The sequence below is a fragment of the Myodes glareolus genome, chromosome 3 (genome assembly GCF_982192425.1).
Source record: "Myodes glareolus chromosome 3, mMyoGla1.1, whole genome shotgun sequence".
Lineage (NCBI taxonomy): Eukaryota > Metazoa > Chordata > Mammalia > Rodentia > Cricetidae > Myodes > Myodes glareolus.
In genome coordinates, this window is record NC_142028.1 from 87,040,451 (window position 1) to 87,066,124 (window position 25,674).

Sequence of the window (25,674 nt, forward strand, 5' to 3'; positions counted from 1 at the left end):
AGGTGACATATTATTATAAAACTTCCTCTCTGCTCTCCATTCTCTCACCAATCTGCTTTCAATTCCCTAGTCAGAGTAAGATCCTAAACCTCTGTTAATATTATGATAAACCTCCTTCAGCCAAACAAACAAACAAACAAACAAACAAACAAACATGGGTGCATCAGCTTACTATTGCCTTCTGACATAATCGACTCGCTTTCTTTGGATATATAACCTTCACATTCCATTCACCAATTCTCTGACTGCTGCCAGCTGCCCTGATGTTCCTCTTTACACCTGTCCATTTTCCATAAGCCACATTGTAGATCAGCCTTCAACCAACTCTGTACTGATGCCTAAACCTGCAGGAGATAATCGTGTCGTGACCGTTCCCTCTGCTTCTAAGTTCTCCCCTCTCTTCTGGACACGTGTTTATGTGTCTTACTAGCTCTCGGCTATTTACCACCATCCCTGGAAGCCCCAGATACTCTCTCCTCTTCTAAGCTTGCAGAAAACATCACCCACATTTCCTTTGTAACTCCCACTGGGCTATATTGCAGCTGATATAAATGGTGAAGTGATTTATTGCTAACAAGCTTACATCTCCCACTAGACTGAGAATATGAAGGCAAGAACAAGTCATTATATATTTTATAAAGAGCTTCAAGAGATAAGTTTGAAGATGTCCAACGAAACAGTTGTAAATTAAGGAGACAGAAATGCTAATTCCTTTGATTTGGTCCTTGGACCTTGCATACATGGACCAAATTATCACACTGTAACCCATAAAGATACCTGCTTTTTGAGACAGTACATTTAATTGAACAAAAGGAACCTTGTAGAATTTGTCTTAGGTCATGTCAGGTTATATACATGTTAGCACTGCAGACTGATTATTTGAATCAGGGAGATGAGGTAAGGATGGGGGAGGAGGAGGAGAAGGTGAGGTATGATGGTACCCACCATTTTCCATCATAATAAAGCCAATTTCTGTGATTAGTCCTGTCCTTTATTCCTACTAACCAGTGGTGAGTGCCTACTATGTGCCACCCTGTCTAAAGATAAAGGCGAGTGTCTGCTATGTGCCATCCTGGCTAGAGATGAAGGAACCAGATCTGTACCCCAAAGGCCACCAGCCCATAAGACAAGCCAACAGATGGAAGACAGTTACAGACTAATGAATGCTGACTGCCTGCTACCTTCCATTGACTGCGTCTCTAGCATTGGCCTTTTGGAATCCCTTATGGTTTCTTTTGCTTTCATATAAACCGCTGTAGACTTTGTGTCTTGGCCTCTTTTCTTTCATATCTCCCTGGATTAATTGCCTAGCACATGACTCTTAGGTGAAAATTCTCAGCGACTCGCTGAAAATGTGTACCCTCTTTACCTCAATCGCCTGTTTCTTTAACATTTTACCCCAGTCACCTCCCTTGCCCATTGCGGTTTCCCCACCAAGTCAATGGCTTTGTGCTTACCTTGTGGTCAGCAAGGGATAGACAATGATTTGATTGGTATTGTGGACCATCTCTGGGGCAAAGTGGGAGCCAAGAGACTGTGTATCAGGGCAGCACAAGGCAAAGCAGCCTGGACCTGAGGCAGGGGAACTGATAAGAGGTAGGGGAAAGCAGGACAAGGACGGGGTGATGGGAAAGACAACCCCACCGGACAGCTAGGAAGTCACAGAAGAGTGGGGTCACTTTCCAGACATTTATCTCAAACAAAAGTCAAATTACAGTGGGTTGAAAAAATGTCCAGACAGGTTTCACTGGGGGGGCAAATCTGCACATTAAGCTTATTGAAAACCAAAGGAAAGGGCCTTCACAAAATAAAAAAAATGCATTACTAGGCTTGACGTCTCCAAAACGTAAGCCATTGCGAGACTAAGATGCTATCTATGAGAGAATTTTCAGGACAACAGAAACTGTCTTTATTTACTCGAACCAGGAATCATTTGAAATTCAGACACATCTGTGAGCAGAAAAGAACACACATATATTTAAAAGCAATGAACAGATGTTTGTCAAGAGCAAGAGTGAACTTTAGGTTGGGTGGGAAGCGGCGTGAGGGAGGACCTGGAAGGAGTTGGGGATGGGAATGAAATATGATCAAAATATGTTTATGAAATTCTCATAGAATAAATGAAGACATTATTTAAAAATAAGCAAACAAAAGCCTTGCGTACTTACAGTGTGGGAGAATCGTTTGATTCTGCTCATGTAATGTTGGTGTTTGCTGCGTTCTCCTTTAACTCCGAACTCAAACACGCCAGGTATTTTAAAACCGAACTGGAAATCAAACTTGCTGTCGTCTTTCTCTGTCACATTGCGTTCAAAATCTGAATATGATTCATATTCTGTAAATGCAAATTCATACTCGCCTTGGGTCTATACGAAGAAAAAAGAACATGGTTTTAATATGCTTTGGTTGAAATCGTCATCAGGTGTTCACTGTGTTCTTTCTGCACAGCAGAGCAGAGTTGTGCTAGCGACTCTGGACAGACAAAACTATCGGGGACAGGTCACACCCCTACCTCAAGATCCCCGCTCCAGCCAGAGAGACAGACATATTCAATACCACAGATCATGCTCAGGTTGGAAGGAATGCAGGGTGTGGGGGTGTCCAGGGCTGTGGATTGGTCTTCTGCGGAGCCTTGAAGCAAAGCAGGAAGGTCTCAGAAAGTGCCTGGATGCCAGTGTAGACGAATCAGAAGGCACCAGAATGAGGGAATCAGGGTGGGTGTTGTAAAGGAACATTCTGGACTATGGAGGCTTTTGATTTTCTATTCTGAACTGTGGCTTACTGCAAACATGACCAAAAGAGGAAGGAGTGGGGTGGCCATTCTGGGACAGCATGCACGGTAGGCTGGAGGGAGCGAATCTAAAGGTGGAGTCACAGGCCAAGAAGGAGGAGGCATGAGGAGCACAGTGCACTAATGTTGTGGGACTGGGGCAGCAGCGGGGGAGTAAAGATAGATTTATCCACTTGTCTTAGAGAGTTCGGCAGAGCTGTACACTAAATCATTAGTGCTCATTGTTTTGCGTAGGGGAACTGCCAGGGGTAGTATCTCGATAGACCTGGAGTGACCAGCGTCTTCACCTCCACTTCCACAGGCATCTGGAAACTTGAAATGTCTATAAAATTCACAGCCCAGGAAGGGAACAGTGATGATATAGACGTGGCCTAAGGGGGTGTTCCTGAAACCCTGGTGCTGCTTTCCTCTAAGTGGATGACTTGGGACAATTGATTTCTCCAGGCCCCGGTTTCCCCATGCAGAAAATGGAGAGGACAATTGTCCCTCTCCTTAGATCTGTCCTGAGGACCCGGCTCACACAGGAGCCTTTCAGAGCTTTCACTCAATGCTGGCTAAGGAGAGTAGCAGCTGGAAGCCCCACACGGTGTCTGGGCTGCGATCTGGCTCCTGCACCGTGTCCACGGAAAGCAGAGGTTGAGAGATGGACTAGATCACTTGATGGGAGGTCTGTTTAGTCCTAGGCCAGTCAGCGTTGCAGAAAGGACCAGAAAATGGGGATGAGGAGGAAGGAAGTTGCCCATGCTTCAGAACTATGCATCTTTGGTCATGAAAACCACCACCTAGATGAGGTTCTCAGTCAGCCCTCTACTTCACAGACAAGGACCCCGAGGGCAGAATGGACCTTAAGTAAAACATCCTTCTCTTTAGATGGCAAGGTTCTGGTAGAGTATGTGCATGGTGTATTCCATACTCCACTCTGCGATTGGTGTGTCTGGGAGTACATACGAATCATAGAACAGATTTATATGGGTGCAACGTTTTGTTTAATTATTTAAAGGTTTATGTGTGTGTGTATGTACGTATGTGTATGTGTGCGTGTGTGCGCACGCGTAAGTATGTATGTGTATCTGTAAATGAAGGTGCCCACAGAGGCCAGAAGAGCCTGCCAGATCCCCTGGAATGGAGTTACAGAAAGTTGTCCGGATGTGGGCACTGGGAACTGAACCTGGGTCATCTGCCAGAGCAGCTACTGCTCTTAATCCCTGAGCCATGGCTCCAGCCCTGGCGGTAGAGCATTTTCTAACTTTCAGTACTTAGCGCAAGGCCTGACCTGAGAGGCAAGGGCACGGTAGCGAAGGGAACAAGTATTAGCATGAACCGAGGGCTCTCTGTGACAGCAGGTGTGTGATGCTGTCCGCTCAGCCACATTATCTCACTGATTGTGTCACTTCACGATCGAAGTTTGTAACCTCCATATAAAGACAGGACAATAGAGGTGCTGAGCATTTAGGACTGTGTAGGCGACATGCAGACAAGCTGGTACAGCTGTGTGACGCCAGATCCCATGCTCCGTCTTCAGTGTAGCTGTTGATACACTGTATTGACATTGCTGCTACCACAGCTCTCGTTGCTGCTGCTATATGTGACATTGTCCGCACAAGGTCTTGTGTTAGGGTGCATCCACTTGCTACCAGAAGACACTGGGGCTCCACAAGAAAGGGGCACAAACAAGCTATAGAGCTAGCACGCTTCAGAGTGTTCAGTCAGTCATTGCCTCATTGCCAGCAGCAGCTGCCCGGCTGTCCCTTACCTGTGGGGTGTAGCCTTCCACATTGTACGGCTTCCTAAACTTGGTGTTCAGGATGTAGTGAGGGGAGCATCCGCCGCCATAATACCGGTGATCAAGAACTGGGCCCTCAAAAGTATTCGTGAACAGGTTTATCCTGGAAGGGAGGCACAGACAGGGTGGAAAGCTGAGGATTCGGGGTTGTGTCACCTCTGTTGGAACTTAGCAGAGGTCAGAAGAAGGCATCAACTCCTCTAAGACAGTTGTGAGCCACCTTGTGGATCCCAGATCCTTTGGGAGAGCAGCCAGAGTTCTTGACTACTGAGCCATTTCCCTAGTCTTGCCAGCTTAGCATTTTCATCTCAGACCTCTCCCAACACAACTAACTACACAGCCCTATCTCTAGCACTTTGTTCTTCTGCCTGTGTGCTCTGCTTCTTCCAGGGGAAGTAGCTCTCCTATGTGCTTAGTTGGAACTCCACTACTGAATGCCTTCTCTGCTCAGTCCTAGCCTTGACCCCTGGAACTCACTTAACTTTGGAGGGTCTCAGCCCTGGGAAGAGCTTCCATTCAAGTGAAGAGTCTCTCTCTCTCTCTCTCTCTCTCTCTCTCTCTCTCTCTCTCTCTCTCTCTCTCTCTTTCTCTCTCTCACCTTTAAGGGCCAAGATAGGCAGTTGTCTAGGGAGGAGGTAAATTCTAGTCGCATTGCTTGCCTTTCTTTCCAATGGCATCCTTTCTGGTGATTCCTATCATGCAGAAAGTGCTGGTCTCACCCATCCATCTGCTTAGACGGCTTAGATACTACAGGGCGTGGCAAGAAAGCAGGATGAATGCTGGGCCTGTTTGGCCATTTCTGACCTTGCTCCTTTGACCTTACAGAAGATTAGACTAATACTTATATCCCCAGGAGCTGGGACACACACGGACTACAGATCTAGCCTGGAAAATCATTGCTTCATGAAGTGCTCAGAAGTTCCTTCTTTTCAGCATGGAGGATGCTGGGAACTAGGAACAGAACCAGATCAAACCTATGATGTCTGTTGTCTGTAGGATTCTAGAGCCATGTTTAGAATTCCCCTGACATAACAAATTGTAAGGGTTAAGAATAAGGTTCACCCCAGCCCTTCAACTGTCTTCAACTGAGTCAACCCTCTTGTGACCCATGTCTATTCACAGCATGTGCTTCTGGAACAACGTGGGGTAGAAATCAGAGAATGTATGGAATACACTACAGGCTTTCTATTCTAGAAAGAAGAGCAAGTAAGTGTCCCTTTCAACCCCTTTGTCCATCCTTCAGAATTCCATTTAACACTGTGCCTTTTCGTCCACCCAGCCTGACTGCAGCAACTCACCCGCTGGCCAGGTAGCCAATCGCCCAGTACTGCTCCATTTCCTGTTGACATTTTTTATAAATTCTCTTACAGTTCGTTTCATCTGATTGGTCTCCACAGTCATTGTCCCCGTTGCAGAGGAGTCTGCGATTGACACACCTCCCTGGGATGGAGAGAGGGGACCACACTCACATGTGATGAAAGGCAAAGCCACTGCTGGTGCCAGGCGTGTGGCTAGGCCTGTTCTGACCAGTCTTCGTGTATCAGCCCTGGCTGAAAATGATGCTAACAGTCCATCCCCTTCTTGTCCCCCAACGAGTTCAGTGCCACAGTTTTGAAAGCACTGAGGAGAGACTATCTGGAACCACCTGTGGAGGGGAAGTCAATGTCCCTAAGAAGCAGGTTGTTAGTTTGAAACTACCCGTCCTCCTGTCACTGAGGCTAGGAAGGAGTGGTGGATGGCATTTCCGAATGGCACCTGCTAAGACATCTTGTATTGGGGGACCCAACCTGCTGGCCTCCATTTCCTCATCTGTAAGGTGGACGTCATCACAATCATCCCGCCATGACACAGTTGTTGTGAGTGATGGAATAAACCAGAACCATGCTCATGGAAACCATGGAAAGCCAATTGTGGCTGGAGTAAGTGCTTTGGAGAGTCAAGTGCATATCGGAAGGAAGTCGTTACACACAAATGGGACCTTTACCTGCCTAATTGTGGATCCTTTCCCTAACACACATTGCCTTCAGCGCCATTATCTGCCCCCACAACTTTCTCTCAATGACTTTACTTTCTCTTGTATTTGTGCATTCTCGGGGAGATAAAGCCCACATGACAGGTGGCTCTGCCTCCTTAGACATATTGGGTCATTTTAACCAATGTCCTTCGGTTACAGAAGGCTGAAAAAAAAATAACAATCTGATTTTTAAATGATTCTTACAAGGCATTTAAAGTAAAGCCCGCATGAATAGCCATTATGGCTCTAGGCAAAACCATGGAACACTAGCCATAACGAGTCCTTGGGTACACTGTTAAAAAGAAAACTCTGATTTATTGGATAGAATTTTACATTTGCAGTAAGACCTAGGGATCGTTCTGAGAATCCCTGTCTGTCTTTCAGAAGCTCTAGACCACAATCCACATGGATACAGTGAATGGAACTCCCTCTAGAGACTTTAGGGTGATGTATCTCTGTTTGTGCGGGAGAAGAAATGGAGATGGATTTCCCAGGATCAGATGAGCGGATCAGTTGGGGAAACAGTCTTTCCTAGGTTCTGCAGTAGATGATCATTCGCTGTGTGCTGCTTCCTCCCTTCTGCCCATTCCCCACCTCTCGTCTATATTCACTGTCCTTCCTTGTAAAAGGCCAGCATTTTTACTCACTCCGTCACACATTTGGACTCATGGCAGATTCACTGAAGCAGAAGCGCTAACGACAAGGCCAAGTTTCCAAAGCCTTTGGTGGTAAGCAATGGGGATCACAGCTCTCACCTGTTTCGGTTTGGGCACCTTTGACTCCCCCTCCCATCCCCAGGGCTCTGAGAGCAGTAGCAGAACTAATATATGACAGAGAGCTTTTACCTCCATTTGTTACATGATGCTCATGACCACGTTGTAAGGTATGAACATCACCCCTGTGGTGGTTTGCACGGGAATATCTCCCTTAGGTTCATATGCTTGAATAATTGGTCTTTAGTTGGAGGAACTATCTGGGAAAGATTAAGAGGTGTTGCCTTGGCCATGGTATCTTAGTAATAGAAAAGTAACTAAATATAACACTCAATTGACATTAATGTATTTAAATCCAAAGAGGTTAAAGATCGTCTATATCTCACAGTCAGATTAAGACTGACCCAGGACTTGTGATTCTAGCATGTCTAACTTCTAGAGTCAGGGAATACAGCTGAGCTTCCAGATTCTCACCTGCAGCTCCTCCCCTGACCTGTTGGATGCTATGTGGCAAGTAACATAGCCTCAATTTCATAGGATGCAAAATGGGAATACTAATGATACCACCTTACCATAGGCATGCTTTCATGGGATGATATACAGAAAAGGAGGCTTACGGTTTACAGTAAGGGGGTCTTCCTGCCCTGCCCCACAACCCTGATCACGAACCCTATGTCTGTCCCTCCATCACCACATGCTACATTCTGCTTTCCAAGTTCTCTCCCCAGGCCCACACTCACTCATACCTGTCTGTGCACACACAAAGCCTTCACATCGCACTTGACTTCTGCACGGTCGACTGGTAACACAGTCTTCCTCTTCCTTGTCAGAGAAGTCACACAAGTCCCCAAGGAACTGGGAGGGCCGGAGCAAGTAAGCATGTCTGTACTGTAGTGGACAGAAACAAGGTGAGCCAATGATGGGAGCTCAGAGACCTTAGGAGCGAAGGATACTGTGTGGTGGAAGTGGTCACCCACTGAACTGTGGGTGCACGGAAAGCACACAGTTGGCTGATTGCTATCTGTGCAGTTCCTATCCTTCCTTCACCACATACATCACGTGTCTATGCAAGACCAGCAATTTCCCGACTGTTCCCCCAACTGCACTGCCAGCTCCCTGAGTGTGGGGCACGTGTCTTGAATCTCTGTCTCTGCAGTAGTCTGCCAAGATTTGCGCAGTGTGAAAAAGGCATGGGCATTGGAATAAAAAATCGATGCAGGGTCTCATATAGTCAGTTCAGTTCAACAATAAACTAACTCTTAGCTTAATTACTCAATGGGTGATTTGTGTATTGTCATGTATTGGTTAAGGCATCAGTGTGATTTAAGTGAAAAAGTATGTGCTCTGAAACTCCAACTGATGCTTGTACTCCCTAGCTGTATGATGTTGGGAAAATAGTTTTATCTTTGGAGTCCAAATTTACTCATCGGTAAACTGGGGGCAATGAATCACCTAAATGTACAGTTTAGAATTTAAATTATATAATTCTATATTTGTTGACATTATTTATATATTATGAATTATGTATTAATTTCTATCGTATATAATTATATATCATCTCAAGCTCATGTTTTTCTGGCACAAAATAGGTACCCAATTTTCTGTCATTATTCTTCTTTTTATTGTCCATGATTTTAGCAATCAATAATGTTATCTCTCTCTTCTTATTCATTTATTCTGAGAATATTGATTCATCTATGTCATATTTAAAAGGTTGGATTTTTTTGCTTGCTTGCCTGTTGGTTGGTTTTTAATCATCATTAACTCTCCTGACCTGCCTTCAAAAGGAGAGGGTCACTGCTGACGGCAAGAGGCACCCACAGTGGCAACACAGTGCAGTGGATACAAGACGAGGCAAGTGTGGTGTGCTTGTAATCTCATAGTGAAATCCCCAACACAGAGATAAGAGACAGTGCCTGGCTTCTAGTAAGGCTGAGATCTGGAAGTTGAGGAGGGATATCAGGGAGATGCAGAGTTCAGGAAAATAATAGCCAAGAACAACCTGGGGAGAGGAAGGTTTCTGGTCAAACTAATAGCCTAAAGGACGTGTCTTCTTACTCCAGAGACCATAGGTGGATGGAGAGGCGTACAAGAGGGAGAGCGAGGGGAGTTGGAGAGAGGCAGAGTGGGGCCGGCGACCAGGGATTTCAGGCCGGAAGAGGAGACACAGAAGGAAGTGATTACATCTGAGTGGTTTTCTAATGCTAGCAGTCAAGGTTTTGGTCCACAACATTTGGGAAATAAGTAGAGTACCCGCCTCCTTCAGTGTGGCACAAGGCACTCCTTATATGACATCTGTACCGTGGATCTGGAAACTCGAAAGGAAATAGACAGCCATTCTCCTTGGAGACACATTCTTGCTAGAAGGTAGACTAAGACCTTAAATACAACGTTGAGGAACAAACATAAACAAACAAACTAGGAAAACATCAATAAATGAAGTACATAAGGAACACACAATATATACATTTACTATACATATAATATACATAGAATGTCCATATACTATATGACAAACCCACAGCAAATATCATACTAAATGGGGAAAAGTTGAAGGTATATTTTCAAAAATCTAGGACAAAATAACATGCTTATTCGGCATAGAACTGGAAGTGTAAGGTTGACCAATTATGCAAAAGAAAGAAATAAAAGGCAGATAAATTGAAAAGGGGAGTAAAAGGATTCTGTTTGTCAGTAGCGCAATCTTGTATGTAAAATCGCTGAAGATTTCACCAAAACACTGCTGCAACTGCTAAGTACAATAAAGTTGCAGGATATAAAATTAACATACAAAATCCAAAGGCATTCTTTATGCTTCAAACAAACAGGCTGAAAGGGCGCTTTGAAATAATTCCACTTATAACATCCTCAAAAATGGTAAGACATGTAGAAAGAAATTTAATGTAGGAAGTAAAAGACTGTCATAATGAAAATGAAGAAGACGAGGGACAATTTGTTTTCGCAGGTTAGAAGAAATAATGTTAAAATGTCCACACTACCCGAGGTAATCTAAGATTCAATGCAATCCCTGTCAAACATGAATTGCCATATTTACACAGCTTGTAGGGGGAAAAATCACAAAATTTATATAGCAGCATAAACTGTCCAGAAAACATAGTAAAAACAATCCTGGACAAAAAGAACAAGCAAGGGGCATCACAACCCAAGATGTAAGACATACTACAAAGCAAGGGTAATAAAAAAATATGGGACAGACATATGAGTATGCACAAGGGTGATGGGACAGAGAGAAAACCCAGAGATAACTTCACACACTTAAAGCCAGCATAGCTTTTCAAGGCAACAAGAACACATACTCTAGAAAGGGGTATGTTTTTTTAAAAAAATAAGTGGTGTTGGAAACTGGGCATACAAGGGAGATCACTCAGTAGGTAATATGCTTACCCTGCAACCTTGAGGACCTTAGCTCAATCTCCAAAGCCCACTTCTAAAAAGCCAGGTGTGGTAGTATATACTTGTAGTGCCAGGGATGTGTGTGGCATACATAACCCTGGGACTCCCTGGCTAGGTAGTTTACTCTACTTGGTGATTTCAGGCAAGTAAGAGACTTTAAGTCTCATAAGCCTCACATTGGGCTCCATTTCTTGTAAGGCCCATGCTGGGCACCATTTCTTATAAGACCCATGTTGGACACCATTTGCTGTATCCCATGTCAGGGCGGGAACATCATCTGGGTCCCAACTAGATTATTCACCCATGCTTGGAGAGAAGTATGATAATTAAGAAATGGCAGGTAGAAAATTAAAGATTAAAAAAAAGACAGAAACACAAGATAGAGTGAGGAGAATGCACCAGTAAAAACTGAAATTGGCTACATATACCTCATAGACTTTATACCCCAATCCAAAGAGGAGGGGGAAGACAAAAGACTTCTTTACTACAATACAAGGAACAAAAAAGGTAATCACCTTCTCAATATGCAAAGCATCAAGTAACCACACTCTAGGTCAATACATCCTGCTAGTAGCCACAACTTGGGTCAAACCTCCTGTCAATAACCTTGAAGGATCAAGAATAGGCCTGAACTCTTTGACTTTTAGTCAAGGTGAGAAAAATCCACATCCTTGAGCTCCCATACTATGTCAAAAAATGTAGATGGAATCTTATGAATGACCTCCTTGTATGTGTAGGCACACTCAAGTACATATGAGCAGAGAGAGAGAAAGAGAGAGAGAGAGAGAGAGAGAGAGAGAGAGAGAGAGAGAGAACAAATGAATGAACACTGAACACATATCTGTAGAAGACTGAAACTAGAAAAACCCTTACATAAAAAAAAATAATTTGCCAGGTGTGGCGGATAATACCTTTAATCCCAGCACTTTGGAGGCAGATGCAAGTAGATCTCTGAGTTGGAAGCCTGTTCCACTACGGAACTACAGAGTGAGTTCCAGGACAGCCAGGGATACACCCAGACACCCTGTATTGAAACAAACAAACAAACAAACAAACAAACTACCAAACCAAAAAGAAAACTTAAAATGTGTCAAAGATCTGATGTAAGATCTCAAACTATGCAACTACTGAAAGAAACCAGGGGAAACACTTCAATACCTAAGTACAGAGCAAACAAGATTTTAGATAGTATAGACAATAAACACAAAGTTAGACAAATGGGATCAGGTCATATTATAAATTGTCTGTACAGTCAAGGAAATGATCAACAAATGACAAACCCAATGAGGAAAGTATCTGCAAACTTCACCTGGCAAGAAGCTAATACCCAGGATCTATAAATAATTCAAAGAACAGAAAAATTTCTAATAATCTTAGTTTTAAAGGGGCAAATGATCTATGATTTCTACAAACATGTTTAAATGACATTATACAAAAGGCAGAAAGATTGAGAATGGAAGGCCTTACACACTGTTGATAGGAAAGTAAGTTAATATAGCCATCACGGATTACAGAAAATAGTACTGGAGGCTCCATAAAGGAGGGAGGAAAGGAAGAGGGTAGGATGAAGATAAGAACAAAGAAGGAAGAATTCTTTTTAATTTTGAAAATCCTGAAAATAGATTTACCATATGAGCCAACAGTCTAAATCCTAAGTATATATCCAAAGGTGATGATGGCATTTTTATCAAAAATAGATCATAATTCCCATATTTATTACAACAAGATTCACCATACCAAGACGTTCATCAAGAGATGAATGGATTAAAATTATATAACTGACAATGGAATACTAGTCATCTATAAAAGGATGACTTTTATAGATCCAGTCATCTGTGGCAACACGAATGGAATCTTAGGACATCATGTTAAGGGAAATAAGCTAGACAGAGAACGTCAATCACAGGTTCTCACTCATTTGTAGAAGCAACAATAGTTCATCACAGAAGAATAGACTAGAGGTTGCGAGGAGCTGGAAAGAAAGGAGGGGCAGAGAAGGGGTGCTATTGATTATCAAAACACTTTGTGTGTGGGGTTCTAACACTCTATAATACATAAGAGAAGTCAACAATAATTGTATAGTTCAAAGTAACTAGGAGTGTTGATGTTGAAGTTTCTCTACATGTCAGCAGAAGAAAAACAATTACGTTTGATGAGGGAAAGGCTAATTACCCTGGCTTGCTCATTGCCCAGTGCATATAGGTATCAAATTATAAAACTATACTTCACAAATAAGCACAAATACTGAAAGTCAATTAAAGGATAGAAATAAAGCCACACATATGCAGGAGGCTCTCAGAAAACTATCCCCAGGTTCCCAAAGCAAAGTAGGTATGGGAAGGATGGAAAGAATGGGAAGGATGGAAATTCACCTCTAAGACTGGGTTTAGAGGTTTTCCTGAGCCCCAGCCATGGAGTCTGCAGACAGGGCCGGTGACAGCAGACGACCACAGTGTGTTACAGGGACCAGCTCTGACTGACTGGCTTACGTTCAGTCCTTCTGGTTTATGGTGCAGATGGAGCAATTATCCAGATAACTGGATCAATGTTGATAATTTCAGCAAGAAAACTTACTCTGGGAACAGAACGATAGTGCTGGGCTCTCCCCATTGATCCAGTTAACTCTACAATTGTCCTGGGCTGACTTCCTCAGCCTTTTCAGAGTCTTTGCCATGATAGGCCTGGTTTCCCAAGGAGCCAAGGGATGGGCAACCTCTCTCTCTCTTTTTTCTTCTAGAATATCTGCTTTGTTTGGAGTTGGGGTCCTAGGTCAGCTCTCCTATTGCAAGGAAGCCAAAGGATAGGCACCATGGAACCATGGAGACAAACTCTACTGGCAGAAAATTCCAGACGGACCCCATGGCCTGAGCTAAGGTTTATCTTACTAGAGGGCTCTGAGAAGCCACTTATACCTGCTCTAAGTCTCCATTTATCTGTCTCGCAGAATAGGTGGTAGCCACCTTCTTTTCCTTGTGAAGATGTGAGAAAGCAGAATGAGCTCAAATGTGAGTGTTATGAAACACCTGTTACATGCTTGCACACTTCTAAGTTTTCTGTTTATGACGGCAAATGAAAAAAGCCACATTATGATATATGCTGGGCTATAGGGTAGGGGGGACCTGGAGAAGCCTGTAAAAGCTGCTTTATCTAAGCTGAGCTAGGGCTGATGAGCAGATAGGGAAGGCTTCATGGAAGAGGTTGCCTAGAGCAGAGAATCAAGTTCTGAGTCGTGTCAGGAAGTAAAGGTAGTGGAAGAGGTCATTGCTGGCTGAGAAAACATCATGAAGGGAGACACAGAGTGAGCGATGCAGCTGGAAGGTTTCAAGAGCTGATGTATCACAGAGATGAGGCCAGGGTAGGGGACACAGAAGTCTGGCTTTGATTCTTAGGGCTCATTTGGGGAAAGACTTGGTCCGATGTAGCTTTGTGGTAGCTTCCCTGGCTATACCGTGAATGGCAGATAGAAAGAGCAGGTCAGAGGCAGGATGTGACAAAGAGAGCTGTGTGGAAAACATGGTAATACCCACGGAAGCACCAGCTTGCTGTTTGAGAAAGCATCGAGAAAGGAGAGTCACACTGACAGCTTGTATCTTGAAGGCCAAACTCTGGCCAGTAACCACCATCAGCACCTCTGCCAGATGTTGAAGATGAGTCTCCTTCTTTACCTCCCAACCTTGCCCAGAAATTTAGTGTTCACCCAAGGCCTGAGATCTTACCCTTTTCTTTTGACAGGGGTCACACGCCGTCCAGGAGGACCAGCTGGATAGCTCACAGTCAACAGGCGCTGGGGGGACATCCACACTCCGTACTTGTCTGCTCTTAACGAGGCTCTGGTTGGCTGCAGTTGTGCCGAAGACATCTGGCTTCTCTCCTCTACAAATCATCGTAAGGAAATAGTCGCGTATCCCAAAGGAATTGCAGTCACTCCCTGCCACCCGTCAATCACCCATTCCATAAATGCAGGTCAGATCATGAGGGCAGGGTGGGTCATTTGTCGTTCCAGTGCTTGCTAATTCATCTAACAAATATGTACTGAGCCCCCAGGAAGTGCCTGACATTAGAAGTACTGTGGTAAAAAGAACTTCTGGTAAGAAGACAGCATCTCGGTCATTTGTGCCATTCGATTTCTGGTCTGAATGAGCTTCATGCTTCTTCTCCATACAGTGGCTGAAATGCATTCCCTTATACGGCTGTTTCTGGTTTACAAATTATAGTCACTAAGTGAGCACTTAAACTCTTAGGAACTAAGGGTACACAGGGAATCCGTCACAGCAACACACTCCCCATTTCTGGGTCTCCCTTTTATCCTCTGAAGATTGAGGGGTTTGCACAGTTGATGTCTTTTCAGATTAAATATCCACTAAGCATGTGCCAAGGACAATTGGTACTGAAGACATCAGGCTTCTGGGGATAAGGTATGGGCTCTTCTTAAGAGAGAAACGCGCCTTGCATCTTAGCAATTTCTAACGCACGCAGGCCCCATGCCCAGAGCTGGGTTTGAAGATGTGTAGAGGTTAGGCATGAGTTCGTTGAGTCTGGAGGCTGGGGAGAAGGTGAGAAGCTGGTGCAGGAGTGTCCCCTCCCCCCACCCTGGGCATGATGTGAACTGGAACCATTGCAGGACCAGGGTAGAGGAATGGGGAAGTAAGCTCTCAAGCGGAAGCGATGGGAAGGGATCAGCAAAAGGATGGGCTGGGAGGGGATGAGAGAGAGGAGAGAGTTTAGGGTGATGCTGGTATCCTACTTGAATGCCTAGTGGTGGGGACATGGGAGGACAGAGATGTTGGAGAAGATGGTGGAGGCAGGCTAAGCTCTAGGGGCTCATGGGGGAGGCACAGAAACTCATTCAAGACAGTTCTCATCTGGCTCTGAAATCACTAAGAGGGGTCTGTGCTGAAGAACCAGATCTGAACATGAGAAGGTGAGGAGGGCAGTGACTGATCCCTTTGGAGAGAAGCGGGCCAAACGTATTAGCTCCTTCTCCAGCATCGTGATGAAACACTATGGCTGAAGCAACTTACAGATGGGTCGATCTGACTTATATTTCCAGAGGACCAAGAGTCCGTCATGGTGGGAAAGCGTAGCCGCTAACAGCAGACAGAACATCTGGAGGGAAAGCTGAGGGCTTGAACGATAAAGCTCACTGAAGGAAACAGAGAAAGCTCACTGAAGATGGGACGAAGCTGTGAAACCTCAAACCTAGGCCACAGTGATGTACTCCCTCAATACTGCACTCCCGAAGACCACCCAAACCTCACCATCAGCTGGGGGCCAAGTATTCCAACATCTGTGCCTATGGGAGACATTATCGTTCAAACTACCACAACATGAAATTGCGTGGGGGGCGGGCGCATCAGGGACACAGAAGGGGAGGAAAACCGGTGTCAGACTGAGCCATGCAGGTCATGAAACATCTGTGGAGATGAACGAAGCAGAGATGGGGCAGGGGACAGAGGAGTCACCCCGTCAGAGCCAACAAGCGACCTGGGAAATGAAATATGTTCGAAACGTAAGCCAGGCTATTTGTTGAGTCCCTGGCACACAGCTGGGCCACTGAACGAATGAGCTCATTATAGCATCTGTGTGAGCCTCAGTTTCCCTACCTGGAACATGGTAGATGTACTATGATTCTCTTTTTATCTCTTTTCGTGAGTGTGTTTATTTTCTGTCCGTGTTAAGAGCCCTTGGAAGTTGTACTTTGCAAGCTAAAAAGGAAAGGTATGAGGAAGAAAGGAATGGGGATTGATTGAGGGCCTAGGATGTCAGACCTAAGCATTGGACTAGACGTTTTCTGATGCTTTCCTCCCATCCCACAGATCTGCTAGGAGGCAGTTATGGAATGAGGTAACCTGGACAGATGCTGAACTGGCTCAAAGCAACACAACAAGCCTGTTGCAGTGAGCCCGGGATAGAGTTGCCCTGAGATCTAAGCCGAGGTCTATCTGAGCCTGAGTATACACTCTGCCCCTTGCCCCATGAGATCTGGGAGCGGATCCAAGCTGCATCCATTCCTGTCACCTCCCATCACTCTCTAAGTGTCTGCAAGGCCTGTTTCGTCCCCGTCTCTAAGATTAAGTCATTAGGGGGAACATCACAAAGCTTCCACTGTCAAACACACAGGACATCACTCCAAACAAGGTCATTAACGACACATTCTCACTTGGCAGAAGTCCTCAAAGGAGGATAATATTAACTACTGTGAGCTCCATTTCCATGGCGGGCCCCAGAGACTGGCAAAAATCAATTGCCTAGTAAAGTTGGATCTTTAACAAAAGGTCAAAGACTCTACTGGAAACCACAGGTGGGTACTTGAAAGTGGTTACTGAGGCAGGATGCTGCACCCCAGCGGGGGCCCTCCGATGGGCTCCTATCTACTAATTTGCTCGGGTTTGACAAAACAATACTGCCTGCGATTTGGCTTCTCCTAAGTATGTATTTGACAGCTCTGTGGGGTACCTTCTTCCTATTTCAACTACAAAGCAGTTACACTGTTGTTTTTTTTCTAAGTATCACCCCAATTCGGGACCACAGTGGAGACCAAGTGGATAAGTAACATGCACAGTCGCTATTAAGAGTCACAATTATTTTCTTCACCAAGATCTGAGAGCCCGTTAATGGGCAAGAAGATGACTTACAGAGGGAACGCACAAGACGTAGCTATAACCACCACCAGCTCTCTCATTTTAACACCCAATTTCCATTACGGAGGTGGCAATATAATGAAATAATCAGCAGAATAAACAGTATGTTTGTAAATTACATCGGGTAAGTGTGGTTCATTAGTGCCACAAAATGCAAATCTAAAAGAGAGGCTACTGTCAAGTCCCATCTTGAATCTGAGATTGGCATGGAGCGGCACAAACGACAGGTTCGACCGAGGCCTCTGTGTGTGGCTATGTGCACCTTCCACCCTGGGGAATTTCTATGGAAACAAGCCCACTGGCTTGGCTTCTGCTGAGATGCCTCCATATGGGGAACGTAGATAAGAAAGAGTAATAGAGGGGGTGCATATGGTCAGAGTATATTAGGAGCATGCATGGAAGTGTCGTAACGAAAGCCTGACATGCAGTTAGCAGACACGAATGCAAAGCCCAACTCCTCTGTAGCATAAAACTGCCTCGAGAAGTACCAAAATTAATAACCACCCAGGGCCCCACACCCACATTGAGCCTGTCAATCTTTTGCCACCCTTGCGTAGTCTTTAACTGAGAGGCATCTCCAGGAATTGGGCATCTGGGTACCACGCTAGCCCCAGTCCTGTTTGTTGACCATCCTCTTCAGAGGTCAGCGACCGTCTCAGACACGCGGTGTGCCATGCCAGCACCTTGCAAATGCTCTCCTTCATCTGTGCACTGTGCAGCGTCACCTTCCTGTGCTTTGCTTTGATCTTGTGTATCGTCCTCTACTATTGCTCGGATGCGGGGGTGTCTGCCCACCCATGCCAAGCAGATCCACATTGATTCCTAAAGGGACCTAGTTTGTCTCTTCCATCCAGACGCTCTCCCCTACATCTCTTGCATGCCATCGAATCCTCTGAGGGACACTTATATCCTAACAACATTTTGCAATTTCAAAAAAAAAAAAGCATAAGCAGAATTTTCTACGTCACTGGAAATATGTCCCTCCTAGGAGGTGCCAACAAGGACATGTCTTTCTTTGGGGTGCACAGAATGTTGTTGCCAGCCTTAGGGCATATCGGTCTGGGTCCACATCTCCTCCTCTCTTTCTCTGATTAAAATAAAGATGGATCCACCAAGCACAGCAGGATTAGGTCAGCAGTAAATTCCCAGCCCTCAGCTTATACGGATGGGGCACATCAATACACTTTGGCTTTCTGTGGAAATGCCCTGACACAACAACTTTCTTGTCACACGCAATTTGCTCGGCAGCTGCATCCCCGTGCCAACAGCATCTTCCACTTTGCTGGGGTGGGGGAGTGGTTTCTGGGGGAAAGGTTTCCCATTTCTCTCTGCCGTTTGCTGTTGCAGACATGGAATTTAAAGCAACATCTCAAAGAAGCAAATCCGTGTCCAAGGGAAACATCCTGGGTGTCCAGCAAGTCGGGTGGACTTGGGAAGTGTGTTAATGAGAGGCAGAAAGAAGAAAGAATGCTTGTGTTCTGCACACACGCCCCCAATGAACTGAGTAGCCTTGAGAGCCACACCGTCTTTAAGCCCCGGTTTCTTCTCTCTACAGCTGTGAGAGAATGACTGTGGGATGAGAGTAAAGGCCCGGAACAGAGTGATGATCAATACGGATCAATAGGCCACGTGACAGTGTGGCCCGAGCAAATGACATGACAGGGTTTATGATAGGAGGGAGGTTGCAACACCTTCTGCTCCTACAGAGGAGACTTTTGTTTTGCTTGCTGTGTCTGATACTCAAAGGCATGTTGTGTTCAGGACGGGCGCGTAGGAAGCCTGGGTGGACAGCAGAGTATTCAACCAGGGTTCAGGGAAGGGCTGGAGGTTCACTGAGTGCGAGCCATTCTCTTCTCCCCTCTGGGGGTCAGTTTGTCCTTCTCCAGAGTGGGAAGAAGGGGCCACTCCTTTTCCTCTTGGGACAGAGCTGTGAGTTTCATAGCCTGCACTTAGTACCTTGTGGAGCTGCCGCCCCTACCTAAAAGAGAACTTGACAATGAACTCACCCCAGTGTGCTACCCCTTCACTTCAAACCTTCTATATCTGAAGGAATGGTTCCGTACCCTTACTACTTCCTCCTTCTCCTCCCCCCACTTCCTCCTCCTCCCCCTCCTCTTCCTCCTCCTCCCAGTTCTCACCTTGGTGTCTACCCAACGAGACTGAAATGAACCTGGAGACTTGGGAACAAGCCAGACTCTCTCACACCTCCATTCCTTTGTGAATGCTGCTACCAATGCCTGATGGATGCACCCTGTATCCCTTGACAGAACTAGTCACTCTTGCTCTCTCTCTTGAATGCTGTTTGTGCCTGTATCATCTCTCATGTCTCCGTGTTTGCTCACACACTGTCTTGCTCCCTGAGAACACGAGTGAGGGTCTTGTTAAGCTCTACATACCCCATCATAAACAAGGGGCTGCCTGCAAGTACATGCTGCCTCTGGGAGGGGTATATGAGACCTCTCCTCCTGGCACACACAACTCCCTGGGCACTGCAGGGTTCTCTGTGCCCACAAGTAAATGCTTGGAAAGCCCTGGCAGCACAGTTAAGGGTCACGCTGATCCTAAGGGTGAGTGCTGGGGTGTCTGGTGGGTGAAGACTCATGGTCTCCATCCCTGGGAAGGTGCTCAACAGGGGATGATCAGTACAATGCCCAGCTCAGGATAGAAGGTACAGCGTGGCGCTGCTCACACTATTGAGAGTTTACTCTCAGGGAGCAGTCAGAGAGTAAAGGAAACCTCTACCTCTCTCCTCCCACAGCAATGCTCATGAGCACCCAGGCACCTGAGCACTTCCATATCCCGCGGTGGGAACTGCTCAGGCACAAGGAGGGTCTCCAGACTGCCAACTTTGTGGTACCTCTTTCTCCAGAATCCAGGTTTGAGGCCCGGCTAAGATTATTTTCTTTAGCTCTTTTTACATCCTAAAAATAGAAACTTGGATGCAATAAATCAGTTATTTAGCTCCTGGGAACAAACGTTTGTGAGAGCAGGGAGGGTAAAGAGAGGAAGAAAGAGTTTGAGAGACCCACTCACCCTTGATATACGGGGCTGCTGGGTGGGTAGAGCAAGACACTGCCATTTATTAAGATCATTCATGTGAACTGGTTCGTTTTTCATATATAATAATCCTCCTTTTGCATGAAGAGCCAGACCAAAGCTTCACTCAGAATATAGAACATGTCTCCTACTCTTCTCAGCATGACAAAGTTCATTTAAATATGTCATCCCTTTAACAGGCACTTTTTGTCGAAGCCAGCCACTTGGGCCCACAATAATTCAGAGGGAGTTGTTGATTTTATTTTATCAGACACAGGCAAATTGCTTCAAGAGAGGTCCCTCTGCCCACAGGCATGTGGCAGGGATGGTCAGCACTGTGTGATTTTCATGCCCTCTGCCGTGTAACCGATCAGGGAATCATGTGTACCCATCACTTACCTGGAACCAGAGAAGTGGAGACATCCCAGGGCAGCGCAGAGAAGACATGACTTTGCCAATGCCCTCCAAGCCTGGCTCCCTGTGTTCATGTCTGTGTGGCAGGCGCTCCGGTGAGGTCCCCAGACGCCTGAGAAGCCTACTCACTCTTGCTACTTTCAGTTCTGTTCTCACAGAGCAAACAGCTCGGCAAAGGCCAAGCAAACAGAAGCCCGTGCCTGGGACCGCACTTGACTTTGCGCAGCAGGAATGCACTCGTTGTGACTCTGCAAAGGAAAGGCAGCGAGGAACACAATAACTCCATGCAGGCTACCTCACCTGAGTAACTCAGGGAGCCACACACGGCAGCCTCCCCTAGACGGGGAGTGTTAGATAAGCTCGTATAGGGAAAGCAGTGTGTGCAGTCACATGTTGGGTACTCAGAGACACGTTCCATTCTCAACAAACCGAGTTGCAGGGTCTAAAGTCAGATGGGACTGGGGCTGAGTCCCAGGTTTGTAGCAACTCTGAAGAGGGCTCTAGAGCTAGCTACTAAAGTTTGAATCCTTTCTATATGATTTCCACCCGAGTGTAAATTCTTTCAATATGATTCTCAGCTGTGTTACCAGAACACATACTACCCTCTGCAAAAAACAAACAACAACAGGGCCCGTCACCCAGTGTTGTACTGAAGGGGTCAGTCAGTGGGAGAGTGACAGGAGATACATTGTAAACAGGCATGAAAATACCATAATGGAACCCATTATTATAATGATTATTACATGCAAATAAAACATGAGTCAATCTAGATTTCCAGAATGTATTGAGAATTGCCAGGTAGGTACCATGTACTTTCCACATGCACCTTATATTCTCCATTTCCTCTTGATAAAATGCCTCAGAACTGGAAGAATCAGATGAGATACCAAATGTGCTAACATCATGCAAAGTGATACTGTAAAAATAATAATTTTACAAAATATCCTAAAATGCATTGCTATGTTGACACAGATTTTATAGGGTCTTATTTATGGGGCGATCAGCTCTGACCTTGCTAGGAAGTAAGGTTTATCAGATGATTGATGCAGGAAAATTCAACATTTGTTTCTGATACTTGCTGGAAACTGTTGAGAGCCACAGTTAATACAACTGAGCGGCTACTAGACTCTTCACCTACCACTTCCCTCATCTGCTAGGTTATAGAAACCATGATTTCTTCTCTGGGGTGGAACACAGCCAAGACAGGTTATCACTCACAACCATCAGTATACTACCTGAGCCTAGGAGGACAGGCAACCCCACCCACAGACTTTTGTTGCTCAGGATAGCTCCCAGGTTCATCTGGCACCTCTCCCTGTTCAGTCACCTTAAAGGAAAAGACCAGAGAGAAGCATTCTAGAAATCGTACAATCAACTCAGCCACTAGAAATGCTTCTCAGGGGTGAGGGAGATGACGTAGTGTGTAAGAGCGCTTGTGCAAACAGAAAGACAAAGCTCAGATCATCAGTATCTATGTTTGAAGTGAAAAATAACAACAAAAACCTACTAGGTAAGGCCACAAGCACCTGTACAGGATCAGGAGACCTTGTCTTGAAGGAATAAGACAGAGAGTGATAGAGGAGGACACCCAATATCTTCCTATGATCTCTGTACACATATGATTGTTCATACACAACATACGGGAAAAGGAAGGAAGGAGGGAGGGAGAGAGGGAAGAAGAAGCACCTGTTAGTGTTGCCCATGACCAGATGTGAGATGGGTATTTACACATTCCAGTTCCACCTAAACTGTGGTCCTGATTCCATTCTGGAGACAGTGGCAAAGAGCACAGCACTGGTGTGTGTTTGTATGTGTGTGTGTGTGTGTGAGAGAGAGAGAGAGAGAGAGAGAGAGAGAGAGAGAGACAGAGACAGAGACAGAGACAGAGAGACAGAGGGGGGTGCACTGTGCAATGCTTAGGCAAGATTCAAATACTGAGGCTTAGAGAAGCACCTTCCAGATTCTCAAGAATCAGCAAACTAAAATCAAATCACAAATTATCCTCGTCAAGTGGCGTCAATGAACTCTTTAAAGAGTAGATGTTGGATGGTGTGGGAACGTGGTGAGGAACCTCAGAGGGGAGAGGGACAAATATCATGAGGATGGGATAGAAAAGGCATTTGCCATTCTCTGCTCTTACCCATTTCTCCAAAACTGTCTTATTTATGAAATAGAGGCCATTCATTGACATCCACTCCACAGGTTGTCTCCAGACTTAAATGTTTTAAATGGGAAACCTTTAACCTACTTCCAGATATAGATGGTGGTACTCTCCCAGCCTACTGCCTCTCCATGTCTGCTGCAGTAGCTGGGTTGAGGTCGGGCATGCAGCAAAGGGGTGGAGGGACATCCAGGGAAGATAATGGTCCCTCACATTCTCTACAGTAGGTCAACCTGTTCATATTGCAGTCACCAGATATTGTCTCACCAATGTCAGTAAGGATTCAGTTGCTCTGAACTTTGACACAATTGATTGCTGCAGTTAATCATTGGTAAGCAGGCAGAAAATTGAGTTCCGAGAACTGTCCCTATTCCTGTCCATGTGTGTATTGGTTTGCTTTCTATTGCCATGGTAAAAAAAAATCATGACCAAAAGCAACTTGGGGAGAAATGGGTTTATTTGGCTAACTTAACCTGATCACAGTCCATCATGAAGAACAGTCGGAGCAGGTGCTCAACACAGGAACCTGGAGGCATGCTATTGACTGGCTTGTCTCCATGGCTGGCTTAGCTTGTTCTTCCACACAACCCAGCCCAGGTCTACCTGCTCAGTAGTGGTAGGTACACAGCAGGCTGGGCCTCTAACATCTATTGTTAACCAAAAAAATCCTGCATGGGCCAATCTGAGGGAGGCATTTTATCAAAACAAAACAAAATAAAACTCAAAGAGCAAAAAACTAATGACCATAGCACATGTAAAAGGAATCAAATCCTTATACAGCAAGGGTCTCCTTTTCATCTTCTCACCGCCAAACATCTATGCAGGAATCTAAACTCAAAATTGCATGAGTGAGTCATGGGCTTTCACCTCTGTGCTTGCCCAAAATAGATGCCACAGGGGATTAAATACTGCTCATTGTTTTATAATGATGTCAGGACCTTTGGCCCCTAAAAGAGCTTCTGGAATTTTAACCTCATAACACCTTCCAGGGGTTCCCAGGCTGCTCACCTGAGATCGTGTGGGAGGAGGGTAGCCTGCACTTGCAGAGATAACACCCACTTCCACGGCCAGGATTGTAGCAATGTCATAGTCTTCCCATTTATCATCCTGTTTGAGATCAACAGTAAACCAACAAACCAAAGATTGCCCCCAATGCCGGTAGGTTGGGGCTCTACAGCTGCTTCCACAGCTGGCTGACAGCAAATCCATTGCTAGATACAAGAATTTTTTTCTGACCTCTAGATTCTCTTTTCACAGAGACTCTTAGAGAGTGCCAGCACTGCTTCAGGTCTGGTGAAAAAATGGAAAGATAATACCTCACGAGACCTCTAGCCTAGCTGCTGTCCTAAGGGCCAGACCTCTTATTGATGGTCACGGGGGACCTTCAAATGGGTCGTGGGTTTCTAAGCCTTAAACTCTATGTTAATTCACCATTCTATGAACCCATCTGCCAACTTCTGCTGATGGAATTTTGCAACCTATACCCAGGTCCATTGCCAAGTTTCACGGTTTTACCACAAGAGCACTGTGCTTCTGGATCAGACACCGTTTTATGCACAAAAAACGGCTGCTGTATGTAGCTTAAGAGAGGTTTGGGCAAAGCTGATAACTCTGTTCAATCACTTGCTGGGTGTGTGTTTTAGTTTGTTTTTTAGTACTCTGATAAAGACCACGATCAAAAGCAACTTGGAGGAAAGAGTTTACTTATTTGTCCATGTTACCAAAACATGGTACCAAAATGGCAGAAACAATTACTAGGAGAAAGTTATTTTGCCTCGTGGTTTCAAAATGTTTCACATGCTTGGGCGGAACATCATGGTGACAGAAGCGTGTGGCAAAGATTCTCCATTTCTTGAAAGACAAGAATAGATCACACAGCATACAGAAAGAGGCCAGAACAAGATAAAGGCCCCTAGAGACCTGCTTTATCCAACTAGACTCCAAGTTCCTACCTTTTACTACCTGCCACTAATACCATCCTGGGTTGAACCCCCAAAATCAGCTATGTTCATTCCTTCCATGGGTGCCCTAACTCTCCAACCATCTCTAGAGATGCCTTTCCTCACACACTCAGGGGCCTGCCTTACTCCCAGGAAGTCCTTAATCCAATCAAGGTTAATCACTGCATCTTATTTATTCATTTATATCTTGAACAAATCCTTTAAAGCCTCTGAGCAATACTTACCTGAGTTGCTAATGCAGACTTCTTGAAATAATGCTGCAATGGTCATTTATTGAGCACCTACTAGACAATGGGTACAGTGCTAAGATGCCATAGCCCTTCCCCATGAGAGCCGACAGCCTCCTGAGGAAGCTGCCCTGTGACAGAGGTCTTCCTGGTGCTGTCTGGGCACATGACAAATACATTCATGTGCGCATGGTTAGGAGCAATGTATTCTCTGAAGGTAGCTGGTCTTAGGAGTCAAGCAGCAGTCAGAAAACCAAAGGGAGGGCATGTAGTCTTTCAGAGACAGAGAATATCAGCATGTAGACACAAAGGTGTCACCACCAAGGGGATCAGCATGACCACCAGTAGAAAGGAATAAAAATGAGGAGGTTGGCTGGGATCATACAACCAGGGCCTCATGGGTAGTGCTACTGACATGGACTTTATTCGGAGTGCAGGGAGAGCATCTGAACATCAGGGGCTGAGGGAAGGGGCAGCTCGCTTGTGATAGAGAGTCTCTCAGCTGCAGAGTGGAGAATG

The 25,674-nt window shown here is 45.4% G+C and overlaps 1 protein-coding gene and 1 long non-coding RNA gene across 2 annotated transcripts in view; both read right to left on the bottom strand.

Annotated features, from left to right (window-relative positions):
• C8b (complement C8 beta chain) overlaps positions 1–21,029 on the bottom strand; it is a 38,259-nt gene extending 17,230 nt beyond the window's left edge. Inside the window, exons 1-6 of the mRNA XM_048453231.3 lie at positions 20,792–21,029; positions 14,432–14,588; positions 8,048–8,189; positions 5,873–6,014; positions 4,545–4,677; positions 2,169–2,366 (exon numbers count right to left, since the gene is read on the bottom strand). Of these exons, the coding sequence (XP_048309188.3) occupies positions 2,169–2,366; positions 4,545–4,677; positions 5,873–6,014; positions 8,048–8,189; positions 14,432–14,588; positions 20,792–20,880 (861 nt within the window). The 5' untranslated portion in view covers positions 20,881–21,029. The remainder of the gene's footprint in view (positions 1–2,168; positions 2,367–4,544; positions 4,678–5,872; positions 6,015–8,047; positions 8,190–14,431; positions 14,589–20,791) is intronic.
• LOC146895121 (uncharacterized) lies at positions 17,284–20,766 on the bottom strand. The gene is made up of 2 exons (XR_015000870.2): positions 20,214–20,766; positions 17,284–19,334 (listed from the first exon to the last, which is right to left on the bottom strand). It is a non-coding gene; the product is annotated as an uncharacterized LOC146895121 (long non-coding RNA).
• Positions 21,030–25,674: the final 4,645 nt, after the last annotated feature.